This window comes from Nyctibius grandis, chromosome 1 (assembly GCF_013368605.1).
Source record: "Nyctibius grandis isolate bNycGra1 chromosome 1, bNycGra1.pri, whole genome shotgun sequence".
NCBI lineage: Eukaryota > Metazoa > Chordata > Aves > Nyctibiiformes > Nyctibiidae > Nyctibius > Nyctibius grandis.
The window spans coordinates 75,690,126-75,714,241 of record NC_090658.1 but is presented as its reverse complement, the minus strand read 5'-3'; the positions used below and the strand labels follow the sequence as shown (position 1 = coordinate 75,714,241).

General features: G+C 40.1%; 1 protein-coding gene across 1 annotated transcript in view; it reads right to left on the bottom strand.

Moving 5' to 3' along the window:
• Window positions 1-21,588, bottom strand: part of FRK (fyn related Src family tyrosine kinase) — a 52,785-nt gene extending 31,197 nt beyond the window's left edge. The window contains exon 1 of the mRNA XM_068396259.1: window positions 21,158-21,588. Within this exon, the coding sequence (XP_068252360.1) occupies window positions 21,158-21,588 (431 nt within the window). The remainder of the gene's footprint in view (window positions 1-21,157) is intronic.
• Between the last annotated feature and the right edge of the window lie 2,528 nt (window positions 21,589-24,116).

Here is a 24,116-nt window from a genome sequence, read left to right as displayed (position 1 = left end):
AAAATTCGTAAGTGCATATTGTATTTAAGCATATGTTCCTTTGACTTGAAAATATTTCAAATTATATGTTTATTTTTATTAGGTTGGAAAAACTTAATTGAAATCTATACAAACCTACCATTGAAGGTTATATGGAGGGTATGTAATATGTAGGTTCTGACTCCAGATAAACTTAGAAGTTAAAAAGATCCTGACTTGCAAAATAAGATCATTAGAGCAACAGTATTTGACAAGGTAACTGTAACTGAAGCAATTATTACAGAGAGTGAAAAGTGGACACATATCATATATTACCTCATCTGCCTGGCTTTATATGATCTGATTAAAATGTTTCAGAAAAATATAATGAGAATTACTTTTAATAGCACTTGAATATGGGATTCTTAGTTCAAAGTCATTTGGTTTGCAATAATAATCATACAGTACCAAAAGCAATACTGGTTGTGAAAAAATAACCCCTTAACCTCAAAGCAAATAATTTAATTTGTTATTCACTTTTTTTAACAAAAGCACATCTGAATTTAAAGTACTATTTTCATTATAAATGGAAGTTTAAATTACTTTTATAAAGCGTGAAGGGCTTATTTCAATTTCTAGTGATTGAACTTATGCTTCAAAAGGCCTAATATTTTACTTCATCCAAAAATGTGTCTTAGAGGAAAAAGTACTCTAAAGACTAATAATGAATCAAAGTAATTGCTCACCATGAGATATTGTTCTGTGGTATAGGAAGGTCAAACTAAAACAACACCCAATCCTTAGTAAATCTATTTGTGTTTTATAGCTCAAAGATAGATGAAGGTTTTGAAACTGAACACTTGGAAAAACGGAGCTAAACCATCAAGCACTATCCGTTGCACAAGTTACTTAACCAGCACTTTCTCTGACTTCAGTGTGCTATATTTCCACCAGACAGTTCAGGAGAAGGTTGCATTAGCAATTCATACACAGTTTCATTCTGAACTTCAGCTCACAGCCCTATCACTTTGGGGCACAATTGTCAATGCAGGATCAGTAGATTATCAGGTATGGCACAAATGAGTGCATTCAGACTTGGGCATAAGTTTCCATTTCTAGCAGGAGCTGTCTGGTTAGAACAGCAATAGTGCTCTCCTGTCATTGAGACCCAGGAACATACTTTCTTGGCCAGCATTATGTCCAACACCCCAACTCCCTTTTCAGTGTAGGATGCCAGATCAGCTTTTTGGGGATTCTTTCTAGCAGCTTCCTCAAAATCCCTTGTTTTCATCATCATTCATAGATCTCAGGAATCCATTCATTAAAAATTCCAGGCTACTTCCAGGTCACTTCTGGCCGCCATATATATGAGGACTTTGTGGACAGAAAAGATGACGTTCAAGCAGGTCCATAACAAACACAGTCCTTACTTTGTGCCGATGATACCCAATACTAGAATACCAGTGAGGTTTGTTGTGGTTATTCAGGACGTAATAATCTTATGTCTATTGGCCATCAATTCCACTAGCAGGTTTTTGATCAGAGGATCATCATGATGGATCATAGCAGGCTTCATCATGGGATGTTCCCTGACTGTGACAGTATCACTGATGAGATCCATACTCCTATTCTATGATCCTTTTCTTTCAGCAAAGAAGAATACTGGTGGTTATACTTGAAGGGCAAATTTTTTAAGAAACAGAGATCATGTCACCTATACTCACTCCTGCCTCCCCATTCAGTCCGGCTTGAATTAAAATGGAGTCATGAGTTCAACAGAAGTTGATGGGGTTAACAGGCTCCATCACCACCTTTGATCAGAAGCCCTCTGACCTCCAGGGTACAATGCACTGCTGATCTCTGTCTTAATGTCAAAGCCCCATTTACTTGGCTCTGCTTTGTGTCTTCCTGTGCTTTGCTACATAAAAGTCCACTAAAATAAAAATAGTTCCTTTTACTTCTGCCCTTTTTTCTTATAGCAGGCAGATATGGCAGGATCTTTTAAGCTGGAAAGTGGAAGAGAGGAAGAGAAATGTGGACCAAGGACTATCAATCATGCCGCAAAACTGTTGACAGAATCACTAAAGCAAAGATAAGGAAGCAAAGTTCTGCTATGTTATACCTCTAGTAAAGTTTCCAGTGCCTGGCAACATGCCTAGAAGAAGACAAAACTTCAGTGGAAAAGCAAAAAAAACACAAATACCCCCATCCAAAAAAGAGTATGCAAAATGGGTTTTCTTCCCTCTGTTCCCTCTCATTAATGAAATATCCTCTTCTGATCATACCAGTGCAATGCACTCATTTGAGGTAGAGATTGAAGATTTAACAGAAGACCTTAACTAATCTGGGAATTACAGGCTCTTTTTCTCTCCTGAAATTAACTCTATCCAACACCCAAAGTTAAACACAAACAAAAGGTTTCCCAGTCATGGTCCAGATGAAAAAGCTCTGGGGGAAACACTTTTTTGGCAGCCTACCATTCCTTGGACAGCCCTTTTACAGCCTTCCACCCCTTACACTGTAGCTCTATGCTTGGTCTCTCCTAAATCCCTAACATTCTAACTCCTGACTCTAATGCAAGGTGTGTGCTGAGCCTTAGCCAACACTAACCAGTCATAGGCCAGACAAAACACTTCTTGGGAGACAAGTCTTTTTTTGGGCAGACCCTTGCAGATTTATTCAAACTGGAGCTCTGGGGTTTGTCACCCTCCTAACCCTAAAACTAATCCAAGCCCTAACACTAATCCTAGACCTGGTTTGAGCCTTAGCCTAAAAGCTGCTTTCTGCAGCTTTGATCTTCCTTGGGCAGTCCCTTAACAGCTGTAGTCATACTGGAACTCTAGTGTTCATCTCTTTCCTAATCCTAACCTTAGGCACGGGTTGACCTCTGCCAAAGATCCTCCTCAGTTATGCCAAATGAACAAGCAACAAGGCATGGGCCAAGTGCCATGGAGGACGACCCCTTGGCATGGGCCAGACACAAAAGTCCTAAGGGGACAAACCTTTCTGCAGCCTCAACCTTCTTGTGTGACCACTGTGCCACCCTGCTCCAGCAGGAGCTCTAGTATTTTCCTTTCTCCAAATCCAACCTCTTCATTTTGCATTGGAGGAACCACAGCCAAAGGCCCCAGCCATGGTCCAGGTGAAAATTTGTTACTGGAGAAACTTTTCAACAGCATACCCTGTCCTTGGGCAGCCCCTTTGCAGCCGTACTCCAACAGAAACTCTAAACTCATGATTAAGTACTCTGTGTGCATCCCCCTTTGGGATATGGGTAAGATCTTCATCACTAACCCAAATACCAACTATGAATTAACAGCCACAATCTTTGGCTTTCTTGGAAATTTCAGCAGATCCCTCACTGCTCTTTTGTTATCCACACTGAAGACCAGCAGAGAAAATGATGTGGAAGTTCTGACTATGTATGTCATCCATTTCCATCAGGGCTCACCGGAGCACAGCTTCCCACTTTTATCCTCTACCTTTACTTAGATTTAACATGTATAGGAGCAAAGTCAGAATTAGCTCCACAATGTAATCTCTGAAGTCACTGCATTTCCTTTAATAACTAGCTGTAGCTTGGATAAGGGCCGATTATTTCAGTTTCTTGTTCAAGTTGCAGGACACTGGAGGTAAGATAAGGCTAAAGGCAGAGGTCTGTGACATACTCTGAATTTTGTGAATGTCCAACTGAAAGGGAAAATCCTGAGGGCTGAGTCAGCAGTAAGGTACAGCCACACATAAAAACCGTGATCATTACAATAGGAATGAAGGGGGAGGAAAGGGGAGAAAAATTGCTGAGAAGGACTACATGGCAAGGTCATTCAAAGAGTGTGGAGGCATAACAGAAGAAACAGCAGGAAATCAGTCACATGAAATTTATTTTCAAAAATATTTGAAGATGTTAAAATGGATGACATGATCCTATCCCAGATCAGCACTTTGTGGCATGAGGGCACCTCAGTTCTCATTTTCCATAAGTGCTTGCAACTAGGATATGCCCTCTCATGTTACGGTAAATCTCATGAGACCATCAAATCTTAGCAGCTGGGAGGGTTTGTTGTGATTCCTGTGGTTCCCAACCTGAAGTCTCCATTACGGAAGAAATGATGATGACAAACATGTTCGCCAGCCCTCCAGAAGATTAACTGGAGTGTGTTAACTGTGTCTGTAGTACTAGGCTATGAGGAGAAGAAAAGGTTTCTTAGACTGAGAAGAGCAAAGAATTACTGCTATTAGAGCAAAAGACTTGGGTGAAGACAGTAAAAAATAGATACTATACATATTGAAATCAAATATATCCCAGTTTCTTCTGAAATGCAGAAAGCTTGTGCAATAGCTAAAACAAATAAATAAAAGCTTCAACAGTATATAAAGTTTACATTTTAAATGCCTCAAAATCTACAGTCATAGAAAGCTGTAACTGCAAAGTCAAGAACTCCAAAGTTAGGAGATGGCAGTATTAATATTGCTTTCATGGCATCAACTCGGCCACTTTCAGGAAAATCCAGTATGATACCATCTTTAATTACATGGCCACATCCAGTGCTTCCTACAGTGTTAATATGAATGCTGCTCACTGAATAGTCACCCTCTATTTTGTTTTGTCATTGCATAGATAGAGTTTATTTGCTATATACTGTTTAGTCTCTGCTCTCAATACAAGTTATAAAATTACACGAATGGCTCATTTCCTAGTAGCCTCTGTTATAGTGTTCATGACTATAATATCTGAATGCTTACGAACATTCATTAATGTCTTTTTGCGGCACTTCTGTTTGTAAAATATTTTTTACAGTGAGGAAACATCACTGAAAGGGACTAAGGCAATAAGAAGTTAATATAAGCATTTTCTACTAATTTTGGATGTCCAATTTGAAATGCCTAGGGCCCACCTTTCAGGGAATTCAGCATTGTGCAGTATGTAGTAGTTTATTTAGAGAGCAATAGCTGCTGACTTCTGTGTCACAGAAGACGAGGAGAGATGCATAGAAAGCTAAAGAGACAGAGAAAGAGCAACAGAGAGATCCTCCAGGGTCTTATTCAATTACTTTCATCATATGACCATCCTGTGATCACTGTCCTTACTCAGCACATGTAAACCTGAACAGGCTTGCACGCGCCACTCTTCACTGCCATCACCCGTGCAGGACAAAGAGGGCTGCTGAGACAGCTTTCACTCCATGCCAAGTTTGCAGTCTGCTGTGGCTAAACAGTAGTGCAGAAGCAGGGGCAGAAGTTTACCAAGGGTGCCACTGGCACGTCCTCTCTGCGCTGAGAGGAAGGCTCCAAGCACTTGCTGGGTTTTCCCAAAATATCAAAAATACAGAATGCAGCTGCCAAATTCTAATGCATCTGTTCAGTTACCACATATAAAGTGTAATTTTATATTCAAAGTCTTGGTTAGTTTGAAGTTTTCTCAGATAGCAGATAAGCACGTATTCCTAATATAGCAGTCTCCCCTACCAAATATGAAGCCCTTCCTCCAAAGTACATGCACAAAGGATTTCTCATATTGTTCTGAGTCACATTTTTTGCTTTCGGGGAGAGAAAGAGGCAGTCTGTGCCTGGTACCAACCCTGGAAAATTCACATTCAGTCAGGTAAAACCTGGAAAAATTATAAGCGACTAAACAGGCTCTTCTGATAGAAAATATTACGCTGCCTTAATTATAAGACTAATGAAGTAATATCATTTCTCCAAGAGCTGACATTTCAAGAAATTAGGAAATATCACTGCAAAGATGAAAGCCTTCCAGATATAACATAGTTAAGAAACAGATGTGCTTTACAAATGATGAACTGCGTGCGTGAAGGAGAGCGTGGGAGATGAGCACTGGCTGCTTCAATTTTCCCTTTATAGTCTACAGTGAATTTGATGACAGTGCTGGGAAAAAAAAAAAAAAACACAACAGAAAAATCTGTAGTCAGGCTAAACCATGAAGATGAAAATTTGCAAAAGATTCCTTTCTTGAGCACGCTCGAAAACATAAGCCTTCCCAGATATAGCACACGTACCATGCCATATCTACATACTGAAAGGTCCAGGTTTACCCTAGGGCTTGCAGACTTTCACTGTGCAGAGGCTGGAAAACCTAAGACTGGGTTTCACCTCTTTCAGACACAGAGCCCATCCTTCTCGCTTCCTTCTACAAGCTTGCTTGGGATTGTTTTTAATGCTGCCTATCCCTCATTACCATTTATTATCAGAAACTGTAGGATGCATGGGACAAGGACAAAATTTAAGAAGAAGGAATTTAAAGCTAATGATAAAGGAACGCATAGGACACTGCAGGAGGTAGGGAGGAAACAGGATAGTAAAATTTCAAAGCAGAGAGGACTGCAGAGTATTATTGGGGGGTAGAGGAAGAGAAGGAGAAAGTCTGAGCTAACAGGAAATGAGGAAGAGAAAATAAGGACAAGACAAAAACAATGACTGCATTTATTGCTCAAGGGCTATAACCTGCTGCTGCCTGAGCAGCTGCACCTGCTCAGCAAATGCTGGTTTCCAGCTTATCTTACTTCTGCAGGGCATGTGTCTTTGGCAGCGATTTCAGCCCTACTTGGGGAAAAAAAATTCACAGAGTATCTCATGAACCAATTTCACAGATTAACATTCACTGTAAGGATTGCTCTCTACAGATCTTTTCCCTTTCCCTTTCTTACTTTATCACACCTCTCACGTTTTTACTGCCAAGAGAACATTTTAACATTCATTTTCATCATGTATTTGTTGAGTAGATGCCACTGCTAAACGTACTGGTTTAAACCTTACTCACCAAAGTACCATCAGCGACAAGTGAGTCAGACAAAGTCTTTAAAAAAATGTTTAGATAACAACAGCCATCTATATCTACCTAAGTAAATCAGTTAAAATCTTAACACACTGCAGAAAGTACCTGACTTGGACAACACTTGAAACAAAAAATCATTTAAAACATAGATATACAGTGACACAGCTCAGTTCTGATTACTTATTTACCATAATCAGAAACTAGTTTCCTCCAAGTGAAACTAGAAATTCAGGTTTTCGGGGATGGTTATGTAGGGCAGCACACTTAACCTTTCGCAATCACAATGAATTTGCTTCATACGTAAACGATGTGAGTCATGTATATTGCTCAGATCCTTGTTGAATAACTTATCACAAACTAAAATGGAGACTATCCGTATGCACTCTGTGTGGGACCTGGAGCTTCTGAGTCTCTTCACAATGACAGTGGGTGGAATAAGCCTGGTTTTCTTTCCACGGGGGAAAACATAGAACATGTGAATAGTTGTGAAAAACTAAATGTAGGTATGTAGAAGTCTGTCTGTATGTTGGAAAGTGACAGTCTTTCCTTAGCAGCACACTGTAAGTTCCACTGTATTTTCGATATTTCTAGATCAACATTTTTCTTTAAATAACCGTTACAATGAGAAACACACAGTTTTGGAAAATAACAGATCCCATTTTGCCCGTGGCTTTTGGATAACATTTTGCTAATGTTCTTGTCAACAGAAAAAAAAAAAGGGGAAACAAAATTAAGTTACACATCTCTATACACTTCCTTAACAAAATATTATAGCTTAACTTGTGAAGGTGCTCAATTTGAAAAATTTTCAAATGTGAAGGTTTTTTTATTTCTGTTTTCAAATGCAGTTTCCTCAAAATATAAGCAGTTTTTCTTTTAATTTTGTTCAGAAAAGATTGAGTTATCTGAAAACAAGACACAACCAAACAATATCTTTCATTCTGTTTAAGGCCAGGTTAAATGTTTTGATTTGATACAAAACTGAAATGAAGGACTCTTCTTTTTAGCAAAAATAAAGCTAAAAGAAATAACAGCTCCCTTCTCCTGGAAGAAAGAAGCAGCAATGTGTCTCGTTATTTCATTCTCTCCTTCCGTACTTGTTTGGTCATAAGTGTTGGCATTAGGACACAAGTGATCATACATTCATCCACCAAACAGGAGATCTTTACTGAAAATGACACAATTTAAACCTATTTATCTAACAAACCGTAGTCACTATTTTGCTGGCATACACAAGGTGCACAGATGCTTACATACAGTAATTTGGAGAATGTACCACTGTTACAACAGAGGTAATCCTTTTGGGACTGAATGTATATGAGCTACCACCAAAAGCAGGCAGAAACTTTGCTACCATTTCTTTTTTAGCAAGATAGCAAATTGTAGATTATTGCCAGGAAAAAAAAAAAAAGCTTTATACATCTAAACTCAAGGACTAGATTTGCCACACTTATATTGCTTAGTGCCTTTAAAAAAAAAAAAAGTGTTTTAATTTTACTACTCGCCAAAAACTTGACTCTAACACTGAATAGTATGTTACTCCACACAATCCCAATGACTGCAATGTAAGCGTATGAAACGTGAAACATCCACCTACCCCGGCAGACTGACCTTGTGTATATCTGAGACCCAAAAGGAGATCCCCAGTGTGCACTAACAAATCACTGGGGGAACCTAGCTGAAGAAACTGAAGCAGATTATTAGCTCGTGAGAAGAGGGCAGCAGATGTGTCAAAAAGGACTCTGAGCCTCTAAAGTCTGTTTTGGTCTAAAAGATCTTTGTTTTGTGTTACTCCACTGTTTTTGTTAGAAATAATAACCTGTGCCCTAAAGAAAGGGCCTGCCAGGACTATAGGGAGTTTTACGGTAAGTAACTGCGTGGGATTGTTTGGATAAGGTACATTCAACAGCCAGTGTGGTAAAACCCACCACAGAGGCAGACATTTCCTCTTCCAGTCTACAACAAATTCACTTTTAAATGTAAACACAAAGATTATTTGAACATTAGTCTAAAAAATCCTTGACATGTTGTTTATAAACCTGTTTGGTAAGTACTTCAATAGGCCATAACCGTACTGTCGTATGATTCTGTTGCAAGAGATTATGCATAATACTACATTAATTTTTCAATAGTTGATAATAGCAGTTGACTGTGCTGCAAACATGGAAATGAATTTGCTCTGAGTCTGCTTCAGGATGACAAACCATCACACCTTTGGCTATTCTTGCACACAGTAATGACTGGGAAATGACTATTTCTCCTGTAGGGATAGTACTAGAGGGCCAAGTGTGTGAGCTCTGTAAATTAGTGTAGCTCACCCAATACTAGTTGCACTGCACAATAGGAACAAAAGTTAATAAACCAGTAACCAAATCACAATCTGATAAGAGTTAATTTGCAGAAATCTCCATAAATAAATCTCACCCCGTGAGCCCCCACTTCACTCTTGCATTATTAATTTGAACATTTCCATTCATTCTCCACAATATTGGTCATTTGCATGCTGTATTACTTCATCTGCTCTGAAGTTCTACATGAGAAAATAAATGGTAGATGAAAGGGATATCATATTACCTTTTCTGTGGTGTTTTAGTTACGTAAGTCCCTGGTATTTCTCCAATTTAAGAGACTGAAGTCAATCATCAAAGTTTGTTCCCAGTAGTGGTTCTGTACCTGGACAAGGACTTCATTGCATTTAAAATTGGTTCTAAAACAACTTGTCTTTGGAGTCAATGAAAGGCTACCATTGGCTTTAATGGGCATTGCTTTGGGACATTGGGTGTGAATACAGCCATATAGTCACCTCTTTTTAAAAAAACTTAAAATGTGTTCCTCAGACCCTATTTCTGCTACACAGAGTCTTCCAGTGTTGTAAAATCTTGCATCAATGCTAGTAGGACCTGTATGCATTGTTAACAGGTATATGAACAAAAGTACTGATACACTGACGTAATACACTCTAAAAGCAGCAATAACTCCGCTATTCATAACAACTGAGGAACAAAGTTGAAACCTTGAGGTAGCCTTAACGTTATCATGGTAGGGAGATCACTAATAACATCAATTGATTTAACATTAAGGGCAACTCAAAAGGACAAGAGAAATGTTCAATCATACATTCACTTAAACCATTACAGCTTCCAAAAGCACTCAATTGATTTTCTTGAGAAAAACATTCCTGAGAAATTATTTTCTTTTCTCATAGGGAAACTCACCTCAGTACAGAAGTAATACAGAAACTCTCAGAAGCAAAAAGCTCCCCTTGCCTGCACAGGATGCTGGTGGCAGAGCAGATCTCTCCATCCATTTTGTGAATGTATCTCTTGGACATTCACTTGGGCACGTGCTTCCTCAGCCTATTGCCAGCAGTCTGAGCAGACTCATGACCTCTCTCAAGTCAACTTTCAGTGGAGAACAACCAGTTCACTCTGTCACCAGAGGGACTCAGAAAGGAACTGTGTAGACTGGCACCCCCAGGTGACCCTGAGCCAAAGGACAGAACGGTTCTTTCACATGGTGACAGATGGGAAAGGTGACACAGTAAAGACACCTTTGACTTCCAGAAGTAAAGCTGGAGCACATCAAACTCCATATCAGTCTGTATATTATCAGCCCAAGACCCATACACATGGTTTCTTTCGTAAGAAATCACAGCACCATTGTCAGAAAGCTATGTCAGCATCAAAGGAAGTTTCTGCATGATTTTTCAAACATTTTAGCTCTGTAAAAAGAACAGGAATTCATTTTCTCTTTTCTTTCCTTGTGGGTATTCAGAAAAATAATAATTATCTTTCCAAGTTACTCAAGTTGTCATTCTGGAACAGCAAAACAATCAGGTGACTTTCTATGGATAAAAATTATACTGGTTCATCTATGTCAGTGGCTGAGAATACATACACACTTCTAAACATCCGTAAATCTGTAGGAGTTTGGGAAAAGTATACAATAAACGGAACAGAAAGCCAAGACTCTTTTTTGAAGTAAAGGTAAAGGAGACCACTAAGTGGACTTAGGAGTAGCTGCCTCCTCCAGCCACTTCAGCCCAGGGACCTCCTGCCTGTCTGCTGGAGCCCAGCCCGGGGACACAGGGTCTCTGCCCATGCTGAGGGATATGGCTGTCGCTTTCCCATTTACTGGTTCAACCAGCGGCGAAGCTGAGCCCGTATCTCAGAGACACACAGACAGGACACTGACGCAGCCGGTCACACAGACTGCCACAGACAAGGCACTGCCTTCAACGGCACCCATGTACAGGACTCACATAAAACACAAGCACAGTCCCCTCCTCCTTTTCGGCGGGCAGAGCCAGAATGTCACTAGTGATGGCACACACACACACACACTCTCTCTCTCTCTAGATTCACTAGCACACACACATTTCTAGATCCCCTCCTCAAATATTGGCACAGCCTGTCTCTCCAGCCAACAACGCTGCCCTGATCCCAGCCTCTCCTACCCACATGCGCCTCGTGCACACCTGTTCCCCAGCAGCTGGTTTCAAGACTCTCCCCAGTGCTGGTGGCTGGGACCCCCACCCACTCCAGCATCTGGCACTGAGACCCTACTTGCTCCAGCAGCTGACACCACAAGCCACGGTCACTTACACCCCAACTCTGACCCCAGTTGCTGGCTCAGTACCCAGTCACACCAGACCCCCCAGTAGCTGGCACTTAGTCCTTGCAGCACTCACACATGGGACAGAGGGTAAGGTTACACAGAGAGATAGTCAAGAAAGGATTCAATGAGAAGACAGGACAGAGTGTGGTGAGAAGGCGCAGGGCTCAGCCAGACAAGTGTGCTGACCGGCCCCATTTTACATATCAACAGCCCCTTTTATACGCCTTTCTGTCTACCTCCTCTGTGCTCCTCCCTGATCCCTTTTCCCCAGACCTTGCTTCATCACTTGACATAGCCCCACATATGCCCCTCCACCATACTGGGCGCCCAGGTTTGCATCGTTATCAGTTGCAAACTCCGGGTTTGCCTGACGTTTCTTGATAGACCATCAGTTAGTGCAACTGACCGTGTTTGTTTCCGGTTATTATCTTCGTTAATGTTAATCAGTCAGGTTTGGTGTCTCTGTGTGTTTGTCTCCCTCCCTTTCCTTATTGGCAAGGTCCTCAGTCAGATAACCTTACTGAAAAACAAACATTCCCACACTCCACATACCCTTATCAGTGAGTGTGGCTGGGCAGGCTTGTCCTGATCGCTGCTCCCTTCTCACATGTCCCTCAGGTTGGTCTCTGCATGTTCTTGTGTATGCCTCTTTTGACCAGATACCTTTAGAGGAGCAGAGACTCCTTCCATATATCCTTACAGAGACTTCCACTAACTGAAAAATAGTTTCAAGAGGAAGATTGAGTTTTGTGAGTTCTAATCCTTCCTGAAATTCATGCTATATATTCGTTCCCACATGTGAGTCTCAGGTATTTTTTTTCTCTTCTTTTTCAATGAGGTTTGAAAAGTGTGCTACAAAATCATTTGTGCCACAAATACAGAAAAATGTTATTAATTTTTTAGGAAACTAGCAATATATCTCCTTAGTGAGAGAAAGCTAAGGGAAAATGTTCACCAATGTTACTGCAGATAAATTTATAATGTAAAATACTATAGATTATAGAGTAGTCTTCATAGAAGTAATGAAAATGTCAATTAGTGGAATCCTTTCTGGAACCATCAATTATTATTTAATTCACTGCTTTGTTTTTCATACTTTATGTATGTGCTTTTGTTTGTGCGTGCACACGTACACACATGCACATAAAGTTTAGAATGCTGGTACTTGTAAGACCATGTAAAACAGCCCTGTGAGACAGGGTGTGTATTGCAAGGGCAGAAGATTGTTTTTCCAGTTTTCATTGATTAAGATAAGTGTACCAGCATGGAAAAACTGTATATATTTCTATTTGGGTTAAGTGACAAAGAAAAGGAATGCATTTGTGGTCAACATTTTGTTTGATCTGTGATTCTGTGATCTTCTGAAAAGCTATTTCCAGATGAATTCTAGGCATGTCTGGAGAACTGAAAACTGCAAAGATGTAGATTTCCATTCCAATTTCTTGTAACTCTTATGGTTTTCTTAGGCAGTTAGGAGATGCAAACCTGAATGTCAACATTTAAGAAAACTCCCATGAAGAATAAGCTTCTTAACTAAGAAGTTTAATCTTAGTTTAATCTAAGATTTAACTACGTTTAATCTAAACTTCTAAACTTAATTTAACTACGTTTAATCTAAAGTTCTAATGCAATAAGGGTCTTCAAATATGTCCCACATAATACTATTAAAAAGTTACCAAAAATTGTTTTTCCTCTTAGATGGAGCAGTAAATATGTAATAATATTTTGTCTGTTTTTAAATATCACCTAATAAATTATATTCTTCCTTTGCTATGCATACTTTGCTTGCCTAACTTGAAAAGGAACAAAACATTTTATTACAGAAAAAACATCTGAATCCCGTTTAAGCATATTTTCATTACTAATCTATTTTAAAATTAAAGTGCAGGTAAATTTTGTGTTGTCTAAACTAGGCTACTGGAAGGCTGTATCATTATTATAATGTTTGCACGAGGCATCTCTGCTATTGCCTCATGTTGGAAGATAATATCTGTAAGATAATGACAAGACATATCCTGGGTTTAGTTCTGCATCTTTGGTAGGAAGCAAAGTGAATTGATGGGTAAATCTGTGAGGGTAAAGTCACTGAGGTCTGCAGCCCAGGCTGACCCAGGTGCTTTAGGGTAGATGGGGCGGACAGGTGTGGTCTCTAAAGGACCGGTCGCTGAATATCACAGGGACCTGTGTAGCGCTACCATTTCCTTTTGTGACTATTTATTTTGAGCGTGGTTTTTTTTGAGTTTTTTTTGCCTACAGACAGAAATAAAGAATTGTGCAGTGTCAACACCTATGCTTTTGCTAAACAGACTTGACAATAGGTCCGTAATTAGACATGGCAGTCATGTACCATCTGACATTGCTTACACAACAGTTCCAGCCTCTGGTGAAGTACAAAGGGAACAGATCAAAGAAAGTGGGTGGGCATGTGCCCACAGAATAATGGGGCTAGAGGGGCCATAGGTTTGACCTCGTAGGGTCTCTCTTATGTTTTATGACTTAGTCTCTCCAGTACAGATACGATCCTACACAAAGAAAGTCCCAAAGCCTTCTATAACCAACAGTGCTTTTTACATGTTACAAAATAATTCTTCACAGAGGTACCTGACCTAGTTTGTTTAAAATCAGCCCCGCTTTAGGACTTCTTAGCCTGGCTGAACTGTTGGTTACTGTTTTTCAGTTCTAAACCTGCTCAGAGATCACTCAGCTCTGCATGGCTCTGCATTGTGCTGCGCAGAGAGCCATCAAATACAACCATTGAGGAAACAGTAACCACTGTACAATACCTGGCAAATGTTTTTGCCAACAACATTGCTCCAAACCAACTAATCTAGGCTTATTCCTACTGAGTCTGAAGAAAAAACATCAAACAGGTCTATTGAGTTATTCTGACCAGTATATGGTTTTTGTTTTTGTAAGAGGCATGGTTAAATGCCACCTGGGTTTCATGGCGCTGTAAGAAAAGCTAACTGGCTATGTTTGCAGGTTTTAAGGATATTGTTTCTGGCCTTCACATGATTCACTGACAAATCTTTAGCAACAGTGTAATGGAAACTAGTATATAATGATTATAATGTATAAGGTACACACTAATTTCAAATAAAGACGAGGTAAGAAGAAATTTCTTCATTTCTCAGAGTTTGAATGGACAATATTGTATATTTAGAAAACCACAATGCCAGAAAATATGTGACCTAAATTAGACAAGTTTGCATGAACTTGCATTGCTCATCTACAATGCCATAATTCCTTCCACCTTTCTGAGCAGACACACACATTTTCTGGACATGAGTATACACATGGATGTCTAAATACTGCTGGCACTTGACAAAATCTGACATTTCACAGTTCTGTAAACCATGTCCTTTTGTGTTCAGTGTATCTTTGCATATTTAAGAAATAAGCAAAAATTAAGACAAAGTTTGAGATGTGCTTGAAGACAGCACTGGAATGCTCAACCACAACTAAAGAAGTTAAGTGATTAAATTCATGGTCTTTTTCTAGTATTCACAGAAACACAGAATCACAGAATGGATAGGGTTGGAAGGGACCTCTGGAGATCATCTAGTCCAACCCCCTGCCAAAGCAGGTTCCCCTGGACCATGTTGCACAGGGTCGTGTCCAGGCAGGTTTTGAATATCTCCAGAGAAGGAAACTCAATCATTTAAATTCAAGAGAGGTACTCCAAAACACAAATGGTAGTTCCAGACTTTGGGTACTTGAGATGTTATGAACACAAGGTCAAAAAAACAACAAAAGTTGATCTTCTGCCCTTGCAATACACACCCTGTCTCACAGGGCTGTTTTACATGGTCTTACAAGTACCAGCATTCTAAACTTTATGTGCATGTGTGTACGTGTGCACGCACAAACAAAAGCACATACATAAAGTATATTTATGTACATACATAAAGTATATTCATTGAAAAAATAATTGAATTTTATATGAGTTCGTATACAGGTATTTCAGTGATTTCCAATAAATACATATTTTGGTGATAAAGAAACCTTTTCTACCAGAAACTGTATGAGAATAGCTTTTGTACTTAAGTTCCAAGAATGTGAGAACAACCTACTGCTACTTTGTGTAGTAATGTTAGCAATGAACAGTTTTTACAAGTTCATTTCGGTACGAGCGTTACTGCTGATTCTGGTGGTGTCCTCAGGAGTTTGTACTGTAATAGAGGGAGGACACAGAAACCACAGCAGATTACATTCAGTTTTCTGAGGTGTTCAGCAGAATCTAAAAGTTTTCACTTTAAAAAGAGCCTCTAGAAATTTTGGCTCTAAATACCACTTTGAAAAATGACCCACATGCACCAAAGAAAACCCACAAGCCTGACTTTGCAGAAAGTCTGAAACAGAATCACAGAATCACAGAATCAATCAGGTTGGAAGAGACCTCTGGGATCATCAAGTCCAACCATTGCCCTGACACCACCATGGCAACTAGACCATGGCACTAAGTGCCATGTCCAGTCTTTTCTTAAACATATCCAGAGACGGTGACTCCACCACCTCCCTGGGCAGCCCATTCCAATGTCTAATGACCCTTTCTGAGAAGTAATTCTTCCTAATGTCCAACCTGAACCTCCCCTGGCAAAGCTTCAGGCTATGTCCTCTTGTCCTATCGCTAGTTGCCTGGGAGAAACAACTCAGCCCAGGGAATGCTTTGTTGTTCATATATAGTAACTCAGATTCAGTCAATGTATGAAAGAGTTAAAGCTGAGTCAGGCCACAGAAGGTGAAGGAATTATGGAGATCGACAAAAATAACCTACAAGTCACTTCTGCTTTCAAAGAGTTGTTTAAAAAGGTCATCATGGAATTGACTGGTGAAGATTTATTGATTAGGGCTGGGGCTCGGTTTCTATCAGCTGGGAAATACCTACATAAGAAATCTCTCTGAAATAAGGAACGTTTCTGAAACCGGCAAAAGTAATTGCTGTGATCTTCTTTGACCTAATCTGCTAGGAATTTGCATGGATTTACTTCCCTCAGCACAGCAGTCCTGTGTCAATAATGTTGGGATAAACACATGGAATGAAGTTGACTTTCAATAAACAGCCAACAGGTCCATCAAGATGGCAGGCGAGAGCCCCCTCTAAGTACGCTCCAACTTCCCAACTTTCCTCTAGAAAAAAAGATTTCATGTCACTCCAACAGTGGAGGTTTTTTTTATTTTTGCTTCATTAAAATTAACTGTACAGCTGGGCTGTATTTGTTGTCCATAACAATTTGCACTATCTTGCTTTTTTGTTTAGTTAAAACAATTGGCAGTAATAAAATAAGGGCAGGTTGATGCGTTACTATGGTTCCTGTTTATAGTGCAGAATAACAGGCATAGAAAGAGCACAGAGACAGGAAGGTCACATTCCTTGGCAAGGAAGTTTATATATTTTAATCCAGATTTTGGTGTTAGTCGAATTGCTGTTTCTGATCATCCTGTGCTGGACATACGAGGTAAATTATGTGACTGTGTCTCCGTGTGACTGTCTCTCTTTTTCTAAATGTTATATGTCTAAATCCAGAAAGAAGAGCATTCCAAAATCATGGGATGTGGCAGATACAACCTCACTCAAACTTGCTTAGAAATGAAAAATCTGTCTGGCTTGTGAATTTGACTGCTACTTGTGGTGCGAAGTGAAGAAAAGAACCAAGTGTTCTTACAGTTGCTAATTTATCATTAACGTAGCATGTGTCTGCTTTTGGTCAGAGATTAAGTAAAACAACATTTTTGTAGTTACAGATTTAATTCCTCAGGAAGTGAATGTTCACTGTGCGACTACAGTTTGCTAGACAAAAGCTTTCACCCCCCAGCTGCCTTGTCCCACCTATCCCAGGTAGGGCCAGGAGCACACACCTGTCTCCGAAGACACTAGGCATAATCCCTTCACCCTGACAGGTTGTTGATAGTATAAGGAGTACTGCAGGTGCTAGAAAAGATCAGCAATGAGAAGATGCTTTACTGGTAAACAGAAAAATGAAGGTCCTTGTTTACTCAGTCTGTACAAAACAGGTAGCAGGTGTGCATTTCTTGGACATATCTAACCTTATGCAGTACACATTAAGACTACAGTGATGCAGCAGGCAGAACACAAGCCATGGATTTACCTTTTTCCCCCCCTTTTCCTATTCACACAGAATGTTACTGCTTTCATCCAAGTCATTCACACTGGAAGGGATCATTCAAGCCAAAGGAAGCAAGAGAAACTTTTTTTGAGATATTATGCGCAAATAAGAAGTGTTTACTCTTGGTATAAGTTAGTTACATTATATAATATAAATACAATGTAAATATATTTGCAAAATATAATATAAGTGAAGTCTCCCTTCAATTTTAGCGTACAATTTCTTCCAATAAACTTTGGTCTGAGGAAAGCAACACAGTAAAGAAATGTCGTTCTTCCTCTGTTCAGCTTGAACATTCTGATAGCCAAGGATACACAAAAAATCCCTTAGTTATAAATAGTATTTAATTTTTGTTTTCCCCAGACTGGAGACATTGCAAATCCTTTCTGCCCTTTTATCCAGGTATTGATCCACCTTATCAGCACTATCTCAGTTATATTGGATGGAGTCAAACAGACTTCCAGCAAGAAAAACTGTTATCTAAATGAGGACAAGAAAAGTTTCTCGCTTTCCTTCTTACTTTACTTCATTCTCTTTCTTACTAAAGAAAAGTTCAAAAAAGCCTTTCTCTCTGAAAAAACTCACAGACACTTCAGCAAGGAGACAAAATGGTCTGCTGCAGCACTTGCAGAGAACAAGCAATTACCTAACATTATCATCTGCCAGAATAGACAGATGGACTTACCGATCTCTATCTAACTGGCTCTGCAATACAGCCCATGTCAAAATGTTGATTATAAAAGGCCCAGATATATTTTGTTGTTAATAATCTTGAAGGCTACAGGCAAAACGGAAATGATTAGCAGAAGGAATTTGACTGCTCTGTGTGCAGCTTTCAAGCATATATTGGCTAAAGTTACATTGTGGCCCTGTCATCTCTGAGTCATTCCATGACATATAGAATATTTCATGCCTCTCTGTCCCTTTATTTAAGTGAATTTATGGAGTATCCATGTATATATATGAATGACAATATTTTAAAACGTTTATATACAATCTCGCTGAAATCAACTGCTAAAGAATATGGCCAGTTTGGTTTTCTTCCCAAGCTTCCTAAGAGTCGTACCTTTTCCCAGAACAGTTTAGACAGTTTGTCTTGACCTAATAAGATGGAGATACAGTCTAGAAATAAGCTAAAACTCCCACTTTCTCTGCAGACATACAGAAGCTAGCTGGTGCTATGGAATGTGCCTTCAACTAGCTCAAAGACTGTTGATCAGCTCTGACTGGCAAAGCATAAACAACAACAAACATGTATCTTGGCAGGTTGACATGTGATAGAGATTGTGAGTCTTCCATTCTTTGTCAGTTCTGTGCTGGGACCATAAGGACTGGTATAAAGGATGGAAGGATGCAACAAAAACTTTTCCTGTTACCACAAATGTCTGTATCATGGCCATGAGCAATTGGTCAACACCAAAGGAGAGAGCTAATTAAAATCAAAATGGAAAGATGGAGGAAGTTAAATTTAAAGTTTAGGCAGAGAATATGATTAAAGCACTGAATTTTAATTAGAGAGACATTAACATAACTTTTTTCACCCTCATTCTTTTACTCTAGGGAAAACAAGGGTTAGTTCTTTAAAACACCAGCATTCCTGTTGCTCTTACTGTTTCAGTTTGATAACAGAGGTGTGAAATGTGGAGGGTGGGTGAAAGGGAAATCTTGGAGGAAATGGTGGCAAGGAATATTCCAATTGGATACAAGGGAAAAAAAATCTCACCATGAGGGTGAAAAGCTTAATGGGAAATGGCCCTAAGCAAATAGGTATAACTTTATTTTGGCCATGTTTTGGTTGGGACAACTGGTTCAACTGTCCTTCAGAGGTCCTTTCCAACCTGAGTTAGTCTATGGTTACATGAAAGGATTTCTGTGTGGCCTGAAAGCAGAAAGTCTTGAATACCTATTTTTGTTGAAGATCACTAAAGCCAACTGACTTAGGAGGAAATCTGAGGAAAGACAACATGTTTAACCAGGTTAGTTTTGGTACGAAACTAAAAACTTGTCAAACATTTAGGAGGAATGACTTCATTTGAGCTTTATAAGCTCTCCATTTCCTCATCTGTTAACAATCTATAAAGAAAAATCTTTTGCCAAACTTAGTATATATTAGTAAAGGGAGAGAGGTATATAAAAAGAGTAAAATAAAATAAAATCGATTCTGTAGCCAGAGAAAACCAGAGGTTATGCAACAATGCACTTTGTCAAAGTTAACTCAGTATTTGATGTTATAGGTATAGAAAGATAAAAGGGACTTTTAAGAGCTGAGACTTTGTTGTATAACGGAGAAAAACTACTTTCAAAGTGTTAACAGCAAGCAGAAATCTTAGATGACTTGTAATAAAACTAGTTCTTGAAAGAGAGCAAAGGCCAAGCTGAGTTGAATTAGACCCCACCACCATTTCTCTTGTGGTTCAGAAAATGCCTTCCCTGCAGATTAATTTCAGCAATTGGAAGAATTCTTTTGAACATGACCATTGAAAGGGTTGTCTGCTGGAATACAGAAATAGAAACAGCTGGTTAGACTCCGGAAATTAAGGTCTTCAGGTTAGAGAGGAATCTTACAGTTGCCCTAAGATGCCTCTAGCACAAATCCTACAGCTGATAAAAGACTGGCATAATCATATCTGAGCCAATTTTCCTAGCCCTGGGCAGTCTGGTGGGCAGATCAGATCTGAGATGATGTTTCAGGTCCAAATGAGATTTAACTGAAAAGCTGCAACATCATCCCTCTAAAGTCAAAATTAATTCTGAGACTAATAATGAACGCCATTTCTGCTGTCTCTTTCCACACTGTTCATTTTTGCCAAAATACACCTCTGGAACTGCAGTCAGACCTATTTCAGCAAAGGCTGTCTCTGATTGCAACACACATAAATAACTGTGTCCCAGGCTGACTCAGACCTTACTCATCCTCACTAGGGAGCCAAGTTACTGATTTGTGTGATTTCTGCTCTAGTTCTGAATAGTAAATAAGATTGGACTTGTTTTGAAGGGGCAGGAAAACATGGGCTGCATAATTAGTCTCTGTGAAAGTTTAACAAATTCAATTTGTTGCTATATCCACTCTTTTGCCCTTTGCAGTACTTACTCCAGTTAAGTTTGTCTTGAGAGTAGATATTTGCTTCCAGAGAAGAAATAAATATTTTAGAGGAAACCATAAAAATCTTCTCTGTTAGAGACTCACCTATCATTTGTAAGAAGATGCAAAGGTGTAAAGGTAGCTTCCTGAAACTCTGGTTAATTGATAACTTTGCAGCTGGCTAGGCTGAATGCAGTTTGGGGCAGGGGTCATATCTTTTCACTCTCTGGGAAGCATCTGACACACACTTACTGTTATACAAATAAAAATAATGAACCATTACAGTAGTAACCAACCTGGTATTCCCAGATGCTTCTTAAACAGGTGATTAGGGTATATCAGAGGGAAATGACTTAAACCTAAACAAAACCCTCAACACTCTGCCTTTGGCAATTGATTTTCTTGTGACCACGGTGTCTCTTCCTTGTACACACAAACTAGTGCTATTATTGGTAGGACCACTGGAGGTTGTGTGTGGTAGGGTACTACTCAGCAAGAGAAAAGATGGTCACCTCCTGCCCCAAACCCATTTAACCTAACAGGAAAGAGACTGTGATGTGCATTACGTGGGTTACTCACGGCTCAGCTTCAATGCTCTGGTCAGCAGCTATGTAGTTGGCGGGGATGTAGCCCTGGAGCTTGTAGCCAGGACAGACTGACCCTGCTGGCAGGAGGAGCCTAGCGTACCACCAGCCCTCGTGGGACGCATCCAGCACTTCAAGTTTATCGCCGGCTCGGAAGCTCAAGTCCTCCTCAGTGCGAGCCTCGTAGTCGAAAAGTGCCACAAATCTGCAAATATTCACCAGATGCTGGCCCGGCAGTGGAGGTAAAGGTCTCTCTTTTATCTTACTGTCTCCATCTTTCTGTCCTGCTTGAAAGTCATGCCTTACCACAGCAAGGTTTGCGAAGACTTGGCCGACTTTCTCATCCTGCTCACCATCTCTCCCTGAGAATAAGCACGGGATGTAGGGCTCCAAACAGGCACAATGCTTCTGACAAAAGTTTCCCATCCTGTTTCCTTGTGCTTTCCTCTGCTTCTGCTTTTCTTTCACTTTTCCCAGTTGTGATACCCTTAGACCAATTTTTGCACCATCGACTTTTTAGCTTTTTGCAGGATTTCCTCTCCCCCTCCTTCTTTGGCACAAAATGAAACAACTCTTGGCACAGCTGGAAGCTCCTCTCTGAGCCCCACTGAGAGCTCATTACAGTCGGCTCCTGGATCGGGAGTGAAACCTGAGTATCCAAGTGCAGGAGCACATGTGGAGGGAATTTCTCACTTCCTCTTCGGAACAGGAAAGCAACACAACAGCTGTGCTGGGCTGAGCTCCGGGAACAACGGGGGAGCGTGGAGTCTCTTCTCCCACAGCAAAACAATACAGTCAGACCATCTAAGCAGGGAAGGCTTCTCAACTCTTACTGCTTGGGATGGGTGTTTTCTTATCGCATATGAGGTCCTGTCATATGATCAGCAGTGAATGTCTGTGAAGTCTGTCTTGGTAATGATTAACCAAGCTGACCTGCCTGTTCCCTTAGCAGTCTCCGACGTGGACAGCTTGAATATTTCTTTTCATTTCCTGGTTTGAGCAGGTTTCAGTTCCAGGTAGGAAGCCTTTTCTTGCCCGAGGCTGGCAGACGCCCTCACCTGGAGTGCACCTGCAGCTTCTGCTCTCCCTCACTCCCAGGTGCTTTCCCCCGCTGAGAGCCCACCCTTCAAACCAGTCCTCTGGCTTTTTTTGTTTGTTTGTTTGAGCTGGGTTTGGCACTTCTTACAAGGAAAAATACATATATGGGGCTTACAGTAATACAGTAATCTATTTTAACTCATTCCTTATTCTGCATTTTAAGGATACAAAGGCACTAGCAAAACTGCTATAGGTGGTTGGCTAATTATACCAATCACATATAAAAATAATGGCTGTCTCCCACTCACCAAGTAAGCCAATGAAACTAAGTTGACCAGTATATTCCCGTTTCTAAAGCACCTATAACCTGGCACACAGACCGAGCACGAGTGTCTGGATAGTGCTGTGTCAAAGCAGCCTGGAGAGCTGTCAGTTACATCCCAGCCCGAGCTTTATAACAGCCGGAAATCACCACAGCCTGGGGGACACGGAATGCGTGGAGTGGGAGCAGGAGGCACGGGGGATAGCCCGTCTGCACCGTGCAGTGGCATTTCAGTAAGAGGCAAACTCTTACAGAAAAGAGGTCAATCAAAACCCACAGATGGACCTATAGCTTCCCAGCGATAAAGAAAACTGGCTTCCATCTTTTTTTTTTTTGTCAGGAATAACTGCTTTTTCCTAAACCATTCACACATTTCTCAGCTCCATTTAGAGTTGCTGACTTCTGTTGCTTTACTTTACTAGAAAGAAAACCCAACTAAACAACTTAGAAACCAAAGCCACTTGTTTCTTCATGTCTCTCAGTCAGTCCTTTGAACGAGGAGACTAGTGGTACAGGCAGAAGCCTATTGATGGACTAGGGACTGAGGGATGACTGAAAGAAGTCTCCACTGAAAGTTTATCACTATCAGGTGCATCTCCACTGAAAAGGAATGGGGAACTGCTTATCCACTCCTCTCTGCAATGCAGCAGAAGAAACTGAATAAAGGAGAAAGTACCATACAAATTAAGTGATCACTAAACCTCATAATCTGTAGTGAACCCTTTGGGTCTGATAAAAAAAATTGCATACTGATTTTGCAGATGATGAACATCATATTTAGTTTGTGAAGCACCACTGGAGATGATTTTTCCCCACAGCAATTATTGATCACTACCCAGATCAATAAAAACACAGATATCCAATAGATATCTACTTTGTGTACCTTTACTGTAACCAAAGAATATTAGAAAAGATGTATTAAATAATCTAGTTTTTTTCAGTTTGCATATTTGATTGGCTTTTCCTGTAATGTTTCATCGTTCTGGCAACCTGGGCATTAATCTGGCAAAGATTTGCATACGCATTTACTGAACAGAATAGTTTCATCAGGACAATGGAGTCACTTACATTGTACAGAATCAATTTCATGCCCAGCTCTTCTCAGGATCAAGACACATCCTTACACTCAGTTACCAATCTATATACACATTAGAAATCACACTGCATTCACTGACACCACTCAGATCAATATTTATAACCGTAGCTAGAATGGGGCTTAAGCCTACAAACATTTGTGTATATGAATATCTTATCTCAGATAAATCCAGGCATTAAATTCATCTTCTCTCCTAATTTATGCCCCTGCTTGGCTTTACAAGACCAGAAAGACTTTTGCTGGAAGTGATCAATACCTATAAATCAGATTACTTTCCTCCCAATCAACTCTTCAGGATCAGTTCTATTTCTGAAACAAATAGACTTTAACAAACAGCTGTGGGATTCATTAGTCAGATTCAAAACCCTCCTCAAAAAGAGAGAGGAGTGAGGCTGCTGAGAACTGCTGAGCAGATTCTGGAGGCCGTGTGGGGCAGGACTGTGTCTGAGCTGGGGTGGCCCAGGCAAGTGTCTTTGTTCCAATCCTGGTGACTTTATT